At 35.5% G+C, this 14,601-nt stretch overlaps 1 protein-coding gene across 1 annotated transcript; it reads right to left on the reverse strand.

Moving 5' to 3' along the window:
* Positions 1–666: 666 nt before the first annotated feature.
* LOC145774297 (uncharacterized) lies at positions 667–10,932 on the reverse strand. Its single transcript, XM_082585498.1, has 8 exons — positions 10,847–10,932; positions 10,339–10,456; positions 7,291–7,748; positions 6,782–6,866; positions 6,012–6,329; positions 4,833–5,028; positions 3,637–3,758; positions 667–3,488 (listed from the first exon to the last, which is right to left on the reverse strand). The coding sequence occupies exons 2-8, from the start codon at positions 10,454–10,456 to the stop codon at positions 3,304–3,306; spliced, it is 1,482 nt and encodes a 493-aa protein (XP_082441624.1). The 5' UTR covers positions 10,847–10,932; the 3' UTR covers positions 667–3,303.
* Between the last annotated feature and the right edge of the window lie 3,669 nt (positions 10,933–14,601).

A 14,601-nucleotide genomic window follows, 5' to 3' on the forward strand; every position in this document is an offset into this window, starting at 1 on the left:
CCTATTAATTAATAATAGGGAACCATGGAAGAACAAGAATGTAGTTTGGCGTTTGGAAAACTAAATGTTAAACAGGGTTGCTTCTGCTTGTTCTTTTACACGAAATATTGGATTGGCACCAAAATGTGAATTAATGGATAAGCCATTTTTCAGTACCTCCTAACAATTTGGTTCTACTGTAACTATCCTTGGTAATTTTATGACTCTGTTAGCGAGAACCGTGTTAAGAAGATGATTCTCATCACTACGTTGCTTTCGGACATACTTTGTCGCTTGGAAAAAATACTTTAAAATTAAACATTTGGCCTTTCACAAAATGAGTAAAAGGAGCAAAGGGGGCAATTGCCTCCCTCCGAAATATTTCAAATAAACATTTCATACTCTGTTACAGCACTATTTGACTATTTTATTATTGATTTAGGCTGAAAGTACTTTCAGAATGCGCAATTTTAAAATATTTTTCACAATTTTCTGAAGGAGGCTTCCCAGGCTCCTCGTGGGTGCTCCGCTTTTGGTGACTCGTTGCTAGAGCTCACTCATGTGCAAAAATACTTATTTACCCTCCCCTAAACTTTTTGTTCTGCTGGCTACAACCCCTGCCTTAGCATATGTTCTACAAACCAACACGGGTTTTGTAAAGTAAACTTGATTGCTTTAAATTTTGTTTATTACGCAATAATATAATAAACACAATCTTATAAAAACAAAATAAAATGAGCTTCTCGCAGTGATTGAAATATAATTTCTTGCAAACGCGGCACTTATGATGCCACGAATATATTGATCATTACTGCACCTCACCTGCAACCTTAGTGGCAAATATGAAGAAAATATCATTTAAAGATGGTTTGTGGATTGTGGCACTACCAGGGCTGTGGAGTTGGAGTTAGAGAGATTTTGGTGTGTCCGGAGTCGGAGGCGACCAGTTATAAACGAAGGAGTCGGAGTCGTATATTTTTCGCTCGACCCCACAACCCTGGACACTACACGTACAACAGTCAGGTCACCACAAAAATAAGACATCAAACATACTGCATATTTAAAAATCTTTTTGACGATTTTTGAAAACGTAACATAAATGTCTCTTTCTGAAGGTTTGCATCAAAACTCAGAAAATACGAGGAATACCACGTGGCATTAAAGCACAAAATCCAGACTAGGAAATGCGAAAATCTAGTGGACATGACGCTTCGCAAAAATACACTCGGCAACTTGGCAACAATTTATGAAAGGAAAGTAAACTGCTGAGGTTTGGATGACTCAAAGGATTGACAAAAAAATCATAAGATATCTTCGGCAGTTCCTGAACCCCAGTCACGAAGAGCCGCAAAAAGACACAAAGCAGACATGTTTTAATTAAGAAAAGGTGCATGCTAACATCATTTCAACATTTTTTGACAATGCAAAATTATTTAAAATCACCAGTTTTGCGAGCTAAATCTGTAGATGTCTATACAAGCATGTGATTTCTTTGGCTTGCTGCCAAAGTTTAAAGTTTGTTTCTATTTACAATTGATGAGCATTTCTGCACAATCTTTTCTTTGCAACGTTTCGTTTAACTGTGAAAAATCTATCATCAATTGTTGCATTCCCCAAACAGCAAATCAGTCGTTTTTTTCTGTGAACGTTGAATCAATGTAAAAAAAATCGGCGATGGTTTGCTGTATTGGTTTACACTGTGACTTTTTCAGCCAAAACATCTGCAGACGTTGAATCAATGTAAAAACGGTTGATATGTTGTCTCGGTTTATGCGCTGATGTAAAATATTTCCAGTTTTCAATTTTCATCAAAGTTAATAATGTTATGATTTTATTTGTTGTCGTTCTACAACAGCTGAAGTCTTTTAGCGACAGGAGTTATTTTTAATTCTATATCAGGTTTACGATGTCATAGCATCATAACCCGACTTATCCTCTGCGTAATGCAAGAAAGAACACAATCGGTACCGTTTTTAAAGTCTTCGATTTGACACGACCTGGAATCGATCTCAGATCTACCAGCACCAGAGCCGATACCGTATACTTTGTAATTGTTTAACCGAATTAGTTTGCTGTGAGGCGACAAACACCATCAGCTACTTTATAGTTGGTGCTTTTTGTACGATCCAGTGATATTTTCCACCAATTATAGAATTTTATGACTTTTACAATTTCAAGTGGAATGAAGTGACTTCAAATCTTTTCAAGTTAATCGCATGTAAATGGTAAGTTGGTTTGTTGTATTTTTACATATTATTTACATTGAAAAAAAAAACAACAACAAAGGATTGTATGTACTGTAAAGCAAAAAGAACTCTTCACAGTAGCGTTGACAGGGTGGTCCAAGAGGTACGCTACTTTGAACCTGAGTCCGACATGATTTATAAGCAAGGCAATTGAAGATACCATGACAATTTTGTTTGGATATAGTGTATTTTTTTCAAATGTGCCTTGATTTAGAGTCCAAAGATTTCATAGGTTCCGGGTTCAAACCATTGTCTCAACGGCCCTGACTGTGCAACCCTGTCAATATTGTTTGAAACTTATAGATAATGCCGCTGCTGCAATGAAATATACGTATACAAGTTAAGAAACGCAGGAATAAATATATTGAAAACTTACAGATATTTTACGATTTACAGTATCACTGTATTTGTATCGTTATTTGCACTGCATAATCTTATAGATCGAAATTGACAGAGTTAGGTGAAATACAAACGACTGTCAGAACACGCAAATAACTGAGTTTCCCAGATAATTAAAAAAAAATGTGAAAAAAAGATAATCAAATTAATGGTAGTAACCAATGTTATGATTTGGAAGCAAAAGAAAAAACTTGATTTTCTGAAAAACTACTGTAATGTCTTGTTTTGCTGTTTTACCTTTCTGTACCGTACAGTAGCCTATGTCCTATTTTGCCTCGTAAAACGTTTATAGGCTATCTAGGATGTGACAAGCGGAGCCATTTTATTACTTGGCTTCCTTGAAATATTGAAATATGCTATTGAAGCAATTTTATTTTTCATTTTACCTAAATTGTGAAACCGAAGTTAAGTTTGCCTGCAACACGGCGCGTTGGCAATGTACAAAAAGGTTGTGCGCTTCAAATAATGTCTGAACGCCCTCCTGTTTATAGTCTTGTATTTGAAATTTAATGTTGTCAGACTTGTTTTTGAAGATATAAATAAATAATGTTATTTCAGACTTATTTCCTTCTTCTTTATCCGTGATCTCGCGGCCAGTTTGTTGCTTTTCTTTTTTATGCAAAGCGTCTTGGTCCTTTCTTTCTTAAACAGACATGAAAGTCCTCTTCTCGTATTGAAACTACGCTGTGGCAAATCTTAGGTTTTTGCCCAGGAGGACGTTGGCGCTTGGCAATGAAGTGAATCCGGTTGCAGATGTTTCGCTCGACTTTGGTACATTTGTGACTATACGCTCTTTAGAAGTTAACGCGTTGGAAGAAGTTTCACAATCAACAGAATTGGAGACAGGAAATGCAGATTCGGAAGCTGAAAGCAAAAATAGATGTTTGATAATTAATTATTCAAGAAACAAAAGTTTCCTCCGTGTCGAAGTCAACTGCCCAGAGTGGCTGCAGACAAATGATTTATAAATGTTAAGAGAGAATTTCGTGACAGAAAAAAATACAAAACTCACCAATATTTTCTGGTTTTATGGAAGTTTTTGGGCAGTTTTTCCATCCATGAGAAGTGGGCCCAAATTTGTAAACCAATCGTCGGCCATCAACTCTCTCCAGTATTCCCCGATTATAATAGTATCTAAACGAAATTTTATTTATTAAATATAGCGTTATAAGACTTTCGAAACATGACATTACTAATAAGATATTCAAGCATTTACACTTCATTATTATAAAAAAATCTTTGTTCTTATTTATTTTTAAATTTTAAAAGCGGCTTAGTTTCAGCCAAAGCACGCGCGATTTAAAAAGCGAAACCGATTTTAAGAAACAATAACCTAGTTGTGTTGAATAGTCTGCAGTTCAATGGGTTTAAGTTGGCTCTCAAAACAATTATTGGCAAGGACTGTTTAATCTGACATGACTAACATGCTTTTCTGGAATTTTCCATTCTCTTTACAAGTCTATGAATTATCACGAACAAATAGAAAACGTTTTGAATGGTTTGGTCACGTTATTCACTTTTGCGGTCGAAAAACTCACAACATTCACAAATGTATTAAATATCATAGTTCTGCTGTTAACATGGAATTCGTAATAAAAATAAATAAAAAAACCTTAGTCGTTGTTAATCAAGTTTGTTTGAAAAACACGTTTTGCAGAAAATAAACAACTTTCCATACATGAAATGCTGTTCGAAGTTAAACAGAGTTTCTAAAATATAAAAATTTCGAAACCCCCCAAGACGAAAACATGTTACATCAAAACGAAAAAAGAAAATGAAGAAATAATGCCTCGAAATGTAGTTGTTTGAAACAGCCCTAGGCCTACTGACAAAGTGGTAGTGAACAACCTGATTTTGTTTGCAACTAAATGGTGAGAGGATCTGTAGGCTACGAGCCTACAACACGCGAAAGCACATCGGTTCGATCACTGTAGAGAGTATGTGGTTTTGTCTTCATCAAGACGCTATGCAAAGATTGGCTTCATTGCCTTTTAATTCAATTTTTAACTCAGTAGCTAGAAAAAAAACTTTAGAGAGGCAAAAGCAACTGTTGGAAAAGCACACGTCGTTCAACATCAAATATAAGGGTATTAAAACATTTTTTGGGGAGAGAGAAATAAAAATTGGGAGGGAGTACAATTGCTCCCTCTCCATGGCTATATTTCTGCTTTAACTACTGGATGCAAGCCTGGATAAAAACAAACTAACCTCATTGCTCTGCTTAATTTTTCATACGTCATTTTCGCGTTTTGCTTCTCTTTGCCCCACATGAGGGCGACTTTGTCGGATTGCACGAAACGGAAAACGCCACTTTCTTTGTCTTCCCATTTGATGAGGGATGGATTGTATTTAGGATCGAGAACAATATCTCGAATGAATTCCCAAAGATGGGGTGAACTTTTTCCTGAAATGACATAGAATAAGATTTAGAATTTTATAGAATCCTTTTTACAACTTAAAGGGGTACTAAAGGAAAAACCTGACTTGGCGATTTTCCACGTTCTTTGTGTTTAACATGTTACCATAAAACGATTTTCAATAAAATTTTGCCCCATTGCGGTCTGATCAGCATTCCGCGCGTACTTTTGTCAGAGCTTTCAAAACCAGAATGGGCCTGAGCAGCGAAGCTTGCGACTGTACAGTCTACGTAATAAAAGACGAGCAATCAGCTAATCACGCAACAGTTGTTACTGCCGGCGATTTAACTGTAGGCTATGTATGTATGTACATCAAAACATCAGATTTCAACGTCAAAACATCAGACAGTTTGCTCAAAACCTCAGATCTGATGTTAAAACATCAGATGTTGTAACGTAGCTTTTGTTATTGCTGTCTTTTGTGACGTATTCTCGAGCTGTGTTTGCACTTTTAGGTCATTTTGAAAAAAAATGAAAATAAATGAAACATTGGACTTTGGGCCTTGCCAGTGCCATTAAAAACAAATTTTTTTTGGTAATTCTTTTTGAAATGTATTCTTGAATGTTCAGTTTACGCATTTTAATGCTTAATTCCCGTTTGAAAATTTCATTTAGTATGCCTTTAACACACCGAAGTTTGTATCCGAAACATTTCTCTATTTTTAATGCTATTGCTTTAAAAAAAAAAGTGAATTAGGAATGCCATACACAGAATTGACAACTAATTACTAGAACTTAATTAATGTGATCGCTTAAATAAGTCATTCAATCTCATTAATTTGATGTCAATTATGAGGAAGTTGTATTTCTCCGTAAAATGTTTAAACAATCAAATATTTTACTTTTGAAACATGGAAACACTCAAACTACAAATATTTTAAAATTTTAATATTTTGTCATCAGAAAACGCCAAATAGCATTTTTAAAAACTTATCACACAGGTCAACACCGGAGAGGAATTTGCTTTTACCTTTTTCCGCTTTCCGTGATTTTTTTGGACGTGTTCTCCGCTTTAACGATTTCTTCAATCTACGTTGAGTTGAAGAAGCACTCAAACAAGATTGGGAGGAAGTTGGGATTTGAAAGGTCCCGGATGTTGGCGTTTCTTCTGCACAAAGCGTCATGGGTCCCGTGTCATTGAGTGCGGAATATTCTATTTTAATTGTTTCAGCGCATCTTTCGTATCCGTGGTTGCCAAGCGACAGCGAAGGGTCATTTATTGAAGTCGCACGTCGAAGCGGAAACGCGCTGTACCTTTTCTGGTCATCCATGTTGAGTAGTTGTGTACCTGCAACAAAATCTGGTGTTTAATTGATTAGTGAAAAACATTGATATTTTACTTTAGTTCCTGCAAAAGCTTGGAAATTGTAAAGGAGTCCTATTTGAAGACTTGCATTTCCAAGGTATATTTGCTTGTAATGTTTTCCTTATGAACAAACCAAATAATCCAAACCAAATTTCAAATTATTTTGTTTGGTGGCGATTGGCCATTTCAGTCTCGACCAAAATGGAGTAGGCTATAGCATTAAGTTTTAGATTTCTTTCCTGAAAATTTCTTTTTACAACACCATGAAAACCTATTGTTTCATCATGAACTGCAAACATCCTTATCCAATAGCCAAGCAGTTTCCTTAATTTACATAACAATATACAAATGTAATGATATTGTTTTAAAGCATCGAGTTAAAAGTTTTCAACCTGATTTTAGTCCCTGATCGATTGCTTTGAATGATCACTTACCTTGGCCACTGAATGGTGGGTTTGAGCTTTTCACTTCCTGATTAGCAATTGGTCCATGAAAATGTGATGGGCGTTGAAAATATGTCTGCCAAAACAAACAGAAAATTAGCGAAAAAATATTGATCGCTGAGTTTTTCATCAGAGACTTAGCTTTGAAGGAACAGTGGGATAAGTTTAGCATTTAGGTTACCTTGATTGTTTAACCTTTTGTTAACTTCAGAAGTTTTTCCTTTTTCAAACAGCATAAGATTAACTTTAAAATCACTTTCACGCCAAACCCGAAGTCACAAAACATTAACAATCAAATCTATCTCGGATTGGTCAGAAAGTTTTGTTTGGTCAGTAAATAGTCATCAAAATGACTTGGTCAATGAGCAATAATTGGAAGAGGGCTTTCCTTAAAAGTAATGGTTGCCTAGTTGCATCTAATGCCACTAATAACATCAGTATCATTGTGATGTTGCTTTCCTAACTATCAGACATTTATATTTTGAAATTGTATAATTCACCTCAAATGTGTGATTGTCCACATTACTCCCCCAACGAACAGCGTCATCTGGTGGTGATCTTGTTACCCCAGGACTGTGGATGCCGCTGTCGGTGTCGGATGTGCAAAAAAAGTCATCAGGAGAAGATCCGGAGCATTCAAATGACAATGATTTTTGAAATCTTTTGCTTGACGACGAAACAGAAGAAGAAGATTGATAGGAATTGAAAGGAGGAGAGTAAATTGACGTAGAAGAGGAAGAGCAAAAAGAAGCTCCTGAAGGAGCAAAAGAGACATTTGATGAGGAATTATCGGAATAATGATGATGCGGCGTAGTGTTGGATTTGTGGATATGTGGGTAGTTGAATTCATCCATTGGGATGCTGCTCTGAGCATCAATAAAATTGAAAAAGAAGTCACCAGACATCACGCTACCGGCAGGCTCTCCATTGTACGTCACAGATGATTCACCAAACAAATCTAGAAAAAAGAATAAGTAAGACAGACGATCTAACTAAACTTTAAAAGGCATTGTTTTTTGATTTTTGATTAGCCTAGTTGTGAAAAGATACAGTACTGTTATTCCACATAGTATAATTAAATAATGCACTTTAGGTAAGCCAATGTATAAGCACATGCATAACTTACAGTAAAACTATCGTGCAAGCCTAACTGTGCGTTATTGGAAAGCTATTATGCTTGGATACCAGTGACATACGACGACCATGTTTTTGGGTATTCACTTTTTTTTAAAAGTTTTAAACACGTCCTTGATTTGTACAATGACTCTTTATATCCTACCACATCAGTTTGTTTAATATGCTGATCTGAACAGTTTTTGAGCAAACTGCAAACCTTGTGTGTGTAAAAAAGTAAACGCTCAAAAAAAGGATCACCGTGCGCCATTGTTGAGTGTCTTATCTGAAAGCATCTTGACTCTAGTTTGCGTGTTAGTCTTAGTCATGTCGCTTTCTAGCAAACATAGCTCAGAATGATCAATTAGTTTCTACAGAACCCCTTTGCTTTTCATGCATTTCTATATTTTTTCTGACAATTTTATTGTTTGTTAACTGTGCCCTGTTTTGCTGTCTGGTGGAGCATACACTGGCATTTAACGGACAAACAATGTTTGGAATAATCTTATATTGTTTTCTACAAACTTTTAATCCTGAGAAGTTAAACCAAACGATAGAATTGATATTTAGAAAAATTGAAATGATTTCCAGCATTCGTTGTAAATACTTCTTGTTAAATGCCAACGTAAGAGTTTAAACTTTCAGTCTGAAATATATGAAGTTATGCAACTGTTATTGTTATCAAAGGTTATGAGAAAGTATTGGCTTAATGTGATGTAAGTTACGCAATTGCATTTCTTGCACATTAATATTTATAGATTATTATTCAATTTCATAACTCATCCCTTTTTATGCAAAGTGAAGTGATCATTTGCATACAAAATTTTAAAATTCAAGTTGGAAATTCAACAAAGTTGTTAAAAAATTATGCGAAATTTGTTGTCATAAAATTTCGTATTTTGTCACACCAATTTGCATACCCGTCTTATGGATTTTAATTTACATGGGAAAATACGTACAACCTGATTGCTACATTCTAGAAATACAACTGGATCTGAAAAATCACAGTTTATAAGTATTTCAATGTTCTTGTGAAATTTTGATTTCCTAGCTCCAAATATTTTGTGAAGCAAAAATATGTAACACAATTAGTTTGTATTTCAGAAGAAAATACTTTTGATAAATTTTAAGGTGTGATAAACTTTTTTTTTCATTTTAGATACGAGGAGGCCTGGTAACCAGCATCGTCAATTCGCGACGCCTTTGCAAGCGCAATGGGGTTGTCTGAAGTTTTACGCGACACTAGGCGACTTAATACACCGCGTCCTACTCGCACGAGCCCACCCGAGATGCAAGATAATCATCCGCATAGTATTCAATACATCTGCGAGAGAGAAACGTTTTTTATTTGTCGTTTCAACATGTGAAAACTCGAGTAGTTAGTAGTTACATAATAGAACACATAATGGAGAAAAATGGCCATAATGGCAGCACCGAATAACCTCGCGATATTTTAGTCGAGGTGCTGCTTGTCATCAAGTTACAGCAATAGTAGGCTATCAATAAGTATAATCACTACGTGTAGCACATAAAAAGGTTCACAATCTGCAGTACGTAGGCTATAAATGTTAATATTGCACCATGCCCACCAGCTACAAAAATTCTTTTTTTAACGTTTGAAGACATTGAATCAATAAATAAAAATAAAATGCTTCCCTATTGCTACACATCTCAGTGTTTCAAACATTACAGTAATGAAAAATATGAGCCGAGTATGTTTAATTTACTATGTTAACCACTTTTACATATATGTTTATTATTTAATTTACCTTTTCAATGTATATTTTTTATATTTTTTCTGTAATTTTCAGAGTTGAAAAAATAAGTCGAAGCACAGGGGTACACAATTATACCACACACGTCATTTAGCATTTTTACAAAAAGTTAGTTTGCGCTTTTGAACATTGTTTTTGCTTTTATCTAAATTCATTAAAAAATCTTTTTACGTCCATTAGACTTAAATGTTTTTAAAAGCATTCAGATTTGTATTGTATTTTTTTTTTAGGAACCTTGCAAAATATGTTTGAAACAATTCTTAAAAGTTTAAACAGTTGCTGAAAAAACGTTGATTCATGATAAAAAAAATATTCAATTTTTATCGTTTTTATGTTAAATTCCGACAACGAACTAAACCTGTTTGGGTTATTTCACGCTGAAAAATTATAATTTTACTACACCTGCTTATGGTAAAAATTTTTTTTTTTTTTTTTTGCGCAACGCTCAGAGAGCTTAAGATATATACCAATACATTTTGCAGGTTTACATTTTTTTTGTTCCATGTAAACTAAATCACTTTTTAACTTTAATAGGTCCAATCGTCTATTTTTTATTTCTGTCTTTATGAAAGTGCTGCTGCTGTTGTAGAGAGTTACATTCGCATAGCATCAGTAAAAAACTTAATTGATTATTCCGCAACATAATTGTGGATGACAAACCTTCTAATGAGATGTCAGAAGGAAATTCGTTGGTATTCGAATATGGGCTCCATACTTGCTGCTCATTTTGATGATATTCTCCCATTTGAGAAGGAATATAATTCAGCTCACTCTGCATCTGGAAGTAAAGAATCTATTTTAATAATTGCTTGCAATGTTTGAAAAGATAAAAATTTCACTTTCAGAAAAGATTTTCAATCCAGAGTAAAGTTTTCCCGCAATCCAGGCTTTATCTCTAAAAAGGGTAAAATTACAAAACGGCGCACAAAGTTTCATGATCACTGAAGCATATCGCAAAGAGTGACTACAGTAGAAGCAAAATAATTGAAAATTTTTGACATTTCAAATTTACAGAATCTAACTATGCACTTGAAGAATTTGAAAATCTTTGACTCACAGCTTGAAGTTCAAAATTAGAGTTACAGTACGTCAAACGCATCAACAGTGATATGCTAACACTACCTTATTGTTTCAAAACGCTATTATACGCTATGCTTCTATTACGTACCGTTGTATTTTTTTGTGTTTGTTATTGGCTTGTTTTTGTAACCATGCAAATACAATCACAACTTTAATAACACAAGACTATTCCAGCTAGAGTGAAACAACATATTCTTTAGTTATCACTTTATAGACAGATGGTAAAACCATTTAGCTGAGCTAAAGTTTTCTCCAATCAAAAAGCAAAAGATTTATATTAACTAGAAAAGGTTGAATAATGTTGACTAAGTTTACATTCTTTATATTCTATCAAGTAAAAGTAAAAATATTTTCACTGTTCTATTTTTCTTTGTTACAGTTTCATAGAAGAACGATCAATAAACACTTACTAAAATACATGAGTACCTAATAATAAATGCGCTGTGAAACTTTTGGGCCGAAGCAGCAGCAGTTACGACCATAACAGTCATGCTATGCAACATTTGTTAGTGACGTCTTATACCTAAATTTCAATAGGTAGGGGAAAATTAGCTCAAATAAGATTAGCCTACTCCGTAGCTCTGCGTGTCATTGATAGCCTTAATATTTTGCTTATTTTAACCTGTTTATTTTTTTGCATGAAACCTGCTGCTATTGGAAGGCAACGTTGATGCTACCTTTGAACTAAAAATTTACTGAACACACTAACACTTTCTTCAATGACTATTTCATCTGAAAACAACATACTTTATAAACCTGATCTATGTCCTTCCTTTCTTTGTGGAAGTGTTTTTTTTTCTATGGATGATTGGACCAGTAAAACGTTAATAAATTGGTCACACGGGTGCTTTAACCATTTAGATTAATATTACTATGATGGGTTATTGACGTAATTCGAACTCAAAAAACCAGCTCCGTGGAGTTTGCCCACTTTCCGTAACAAACGCTTTCGCCTCCACACTTTTCTATAAAAGCCTGAAGAACTGTGTTGTTGCTTTACTGTGCAGTGTGCACAGCTTGACTGTTGGCCATCGGTCTTGTGCCAGCGTTATAACATCCCGGCAGCACCGAAAACCGCTCTGACTCATTCTGGCCACGTGAGCTACAATGTAGCCTGGTTGCAAAAGTTGATCCCATGACTGGAGTTAAAAGTTATTTTGATTTTAGGTTAAAAAAAAAAAACTTTTAAATACTACGAATTTGTCAGCGAAGGACTACTTACTCCAGCCGGTACGTTAAACGGCTTTCCTTTAAAGTCGATTTTTTGAAGATAGATTTTGGCTAGAGATCAAAACGCCGACATCATTTTATTTTCATTTCTGCAATAAAGCAATATACATCTCTAAATTGGCAATACCCAACCAATCACAATTACATACTCAAGAGGGTCACGGGTTTACCAAAATAATTGCGCAACACATGCTGAAGTATTTAGGTCAAAGAAGCGGTGAAGTTGAGTCAGACGTTGCTAAACATTGGCAAAAAGTATAAATTTGCCTGCTATAGATCATATAGCGATTAATGTTTTCTTTATAAAAATCAAGGTTGTGGATAACGACAAACTACCCGTCTTCTAAGTCCTCCAAACTGTGACCTTAAATCTTAAATTCTTGGCCTCGAATTTCGAAGCTTACTTACCCAACAGCTTTGATGGTTTATAGGTTTTATATTTTTTATTTTATTGATATTAACCTATACAATTTACATTTAATGTTCGAATTTTATTTCAGTTTCACAAAAAAACTAAACAATCCATCACTGTGCGAATCATTGTTGAACCACAAGGCAAGAAGAAAAGGAAAATATATTATAAGAAGGCAGCAAACCGTTGCTTGTAACGAGCTTAAAAATAATTTTCACAAATATCTTTTCGTTTTTTTTCGAATGAGGATAACTTGTTAACAAACAAATTATTATGAAAACTTTTGTGCCGATCTACAAGTGCAACCGAAAAACATCTTAAGCAAATAACGTTGTTGCCATTGCACAGGTGTATTGCAGTTACAACTGGGTAAGTAGCTCACGCACAGCATGACACACGCTTAGGCAGAGTCATTTTTTCTGTGACCTTGATGGGTTGCTATGGTTGTTTTTTGATAGGCTGCAATTGCAATGAAATTGATCTCTGCGTCAAGACGTAAATCGACATCTACTAGAAGCAGAAACTAAGACACACGGCACATCACTTCGCAAAAAAATTGATAAAACCTTAAATTGAGTGAAGCCAACGGCAACATTTTCATGCCACAAACAAGAAGATACAGAAATTTAAATCCCAGAACACGTGACATTTAACCTACTCAGCAGCCACGCTTCCTAACCATCTTCTCACAACTGTTTTATTCATTTAGCTTCTCAGATAACATCCCCAAACGGATGCAATAGACGCTGAAGAAGCAGAGATTCTTTAACAGAAGGAGGAAGCGGATGAATACAAAATGGCGCAGGAAGGTTTAAATTTCATTTCCTTTCGTTCCATTTTTGTTGTTTATTATTTAAAAGTAGTGTTTTTTTTTTCAGTGAGAAAGTACAATTTCGAAATCTTGATGCCAATAAAGTAAAATGCAGCAAAGATTAATTGGGCTTAAACTTTCAATATGCTAGAAAGAGCTGCGGCAAAGTTAAAATTCAAACAAAAAATGGAATTTCCTTGCCGTAAATATAGAAAACTTAAGTATTTCGCTGCTAGAACTAATAAACGCAACTTTTATCATATTCATTAAGTTAAGTGGACGAGAAGGCAAGGAAGCCAATCTTCATGTCCACTTCCAGGCATGCCTTTATCCCTAGCCAAGGTCACTATGCTCATGCTGTATGCTCTTGGTGTCGAACGGTGTCAAACCAGCGCCGTTTGCAGTGTCGTACTACGGCTCTCACCGCTTGGCCATGCGGTGGGCAATGAACATACAGTAGCTGATGCTATTAAAACAATTGCAACAAACGGGTATTAAAAAAAGATAAAGCAAAAAAATGTGGAAAAAATATTGAATAATTGAAAGCGCTGAGAGTATTATTTCGAAGGGAGCACTGCTGTGATTGATCTGAATGGAAGTCGAGTACCTACCACCAGACCCTATTTGTTTATCCGGGACGGCAACACCCGTCCTATCTGCCTGACACTACAAAGACAGAGTGAGACTCAACCGTCTTCGTACCGGCGTCGGGCGTTTCCTTTCAACCATGCACCAAAGAGGAATGGCCTCTTTCTCGTTTTGTGGAAGTGGTGCTGAAGAATAGACCGCAGACTACATCATCAACGACTGTACCATCTTGGCTTGACTCTTAGGGTGTGCGCTTGAGCAACGCAATCTAAGGACTGCTCTCTAATCAGCGGCACCTAATGGATGGAATAATATCCCGGCAACAATACTTTAACAATCGGAAACTTCAGGAAACCACATTGCATGTCAGTGTAGGGAAGCTTTTGTTACATCAAAAACCGGCTTCGTTTTCCAACAAAGCCTTAACAGTAGTTTTTTGACACAATGCTGTGATGGGTATTTATCAGGGCTGTGGAGTCGGGTGGAAAATATACGACTACGACTCCACAGCCCTGGATTTTATCTTATTTTCGTTTCACATTATGTGTCACCTCATGTCCAGGACACTCAATCCAATTCGGTTTTTCGTCATCGGTATGTAAATGAAAAGACGTAGTTTAAACGTAATAAGAGAAACAAGACTGGTCCAGATAAACGGGTATTGAAACTGTGGCGATTTAAAGCGTGTAAGTCTAAAAATGCACGACTATAGTCTACACGGAAGTACAATTAGCATGGCCACCAAACTTAACAGTTCAAACTTACACACTTCCTTGCACAGCATGCCAATCACTGACGATCA

This window comes from Aplidium turbinatum, chromosome 7 (genome assembly GCF_918807975.1).
Source record: "Aplidium turbinatum chromosome 7, kaAplTurb1.1, whole genome shotgun sequence".
NCBI lineage: Eukaryota > Metazoa > Chordata > Ascidiacea > Aplousobranchia > Polyclinidae > Aplidium > Aplidium turbinatum.

Coding starts and splice junctions, on each gene's coding strand:
- LOC145774297 (XM_082585498.1), bottom strand. CDS start 10,456: ATGCAGAGTGAGCTGAATTATATTCCTTCTCAAATGGGAGAATATCAT. Junction 5,029..6,011: donor ATCACGGAAAGCGGAAAAAG/GTAAAAGCAAAT, acceptor ATGTCATTTCAG/GAAAAAGTTCACCCCATCTT. Junction 3,489..3,636: donor CATAAAACCAGAAAATATTG/GTGAGTTTTGTA, acceptor TTTTGCTTTCAG/CTTCCGAATCTGCATTTCCT.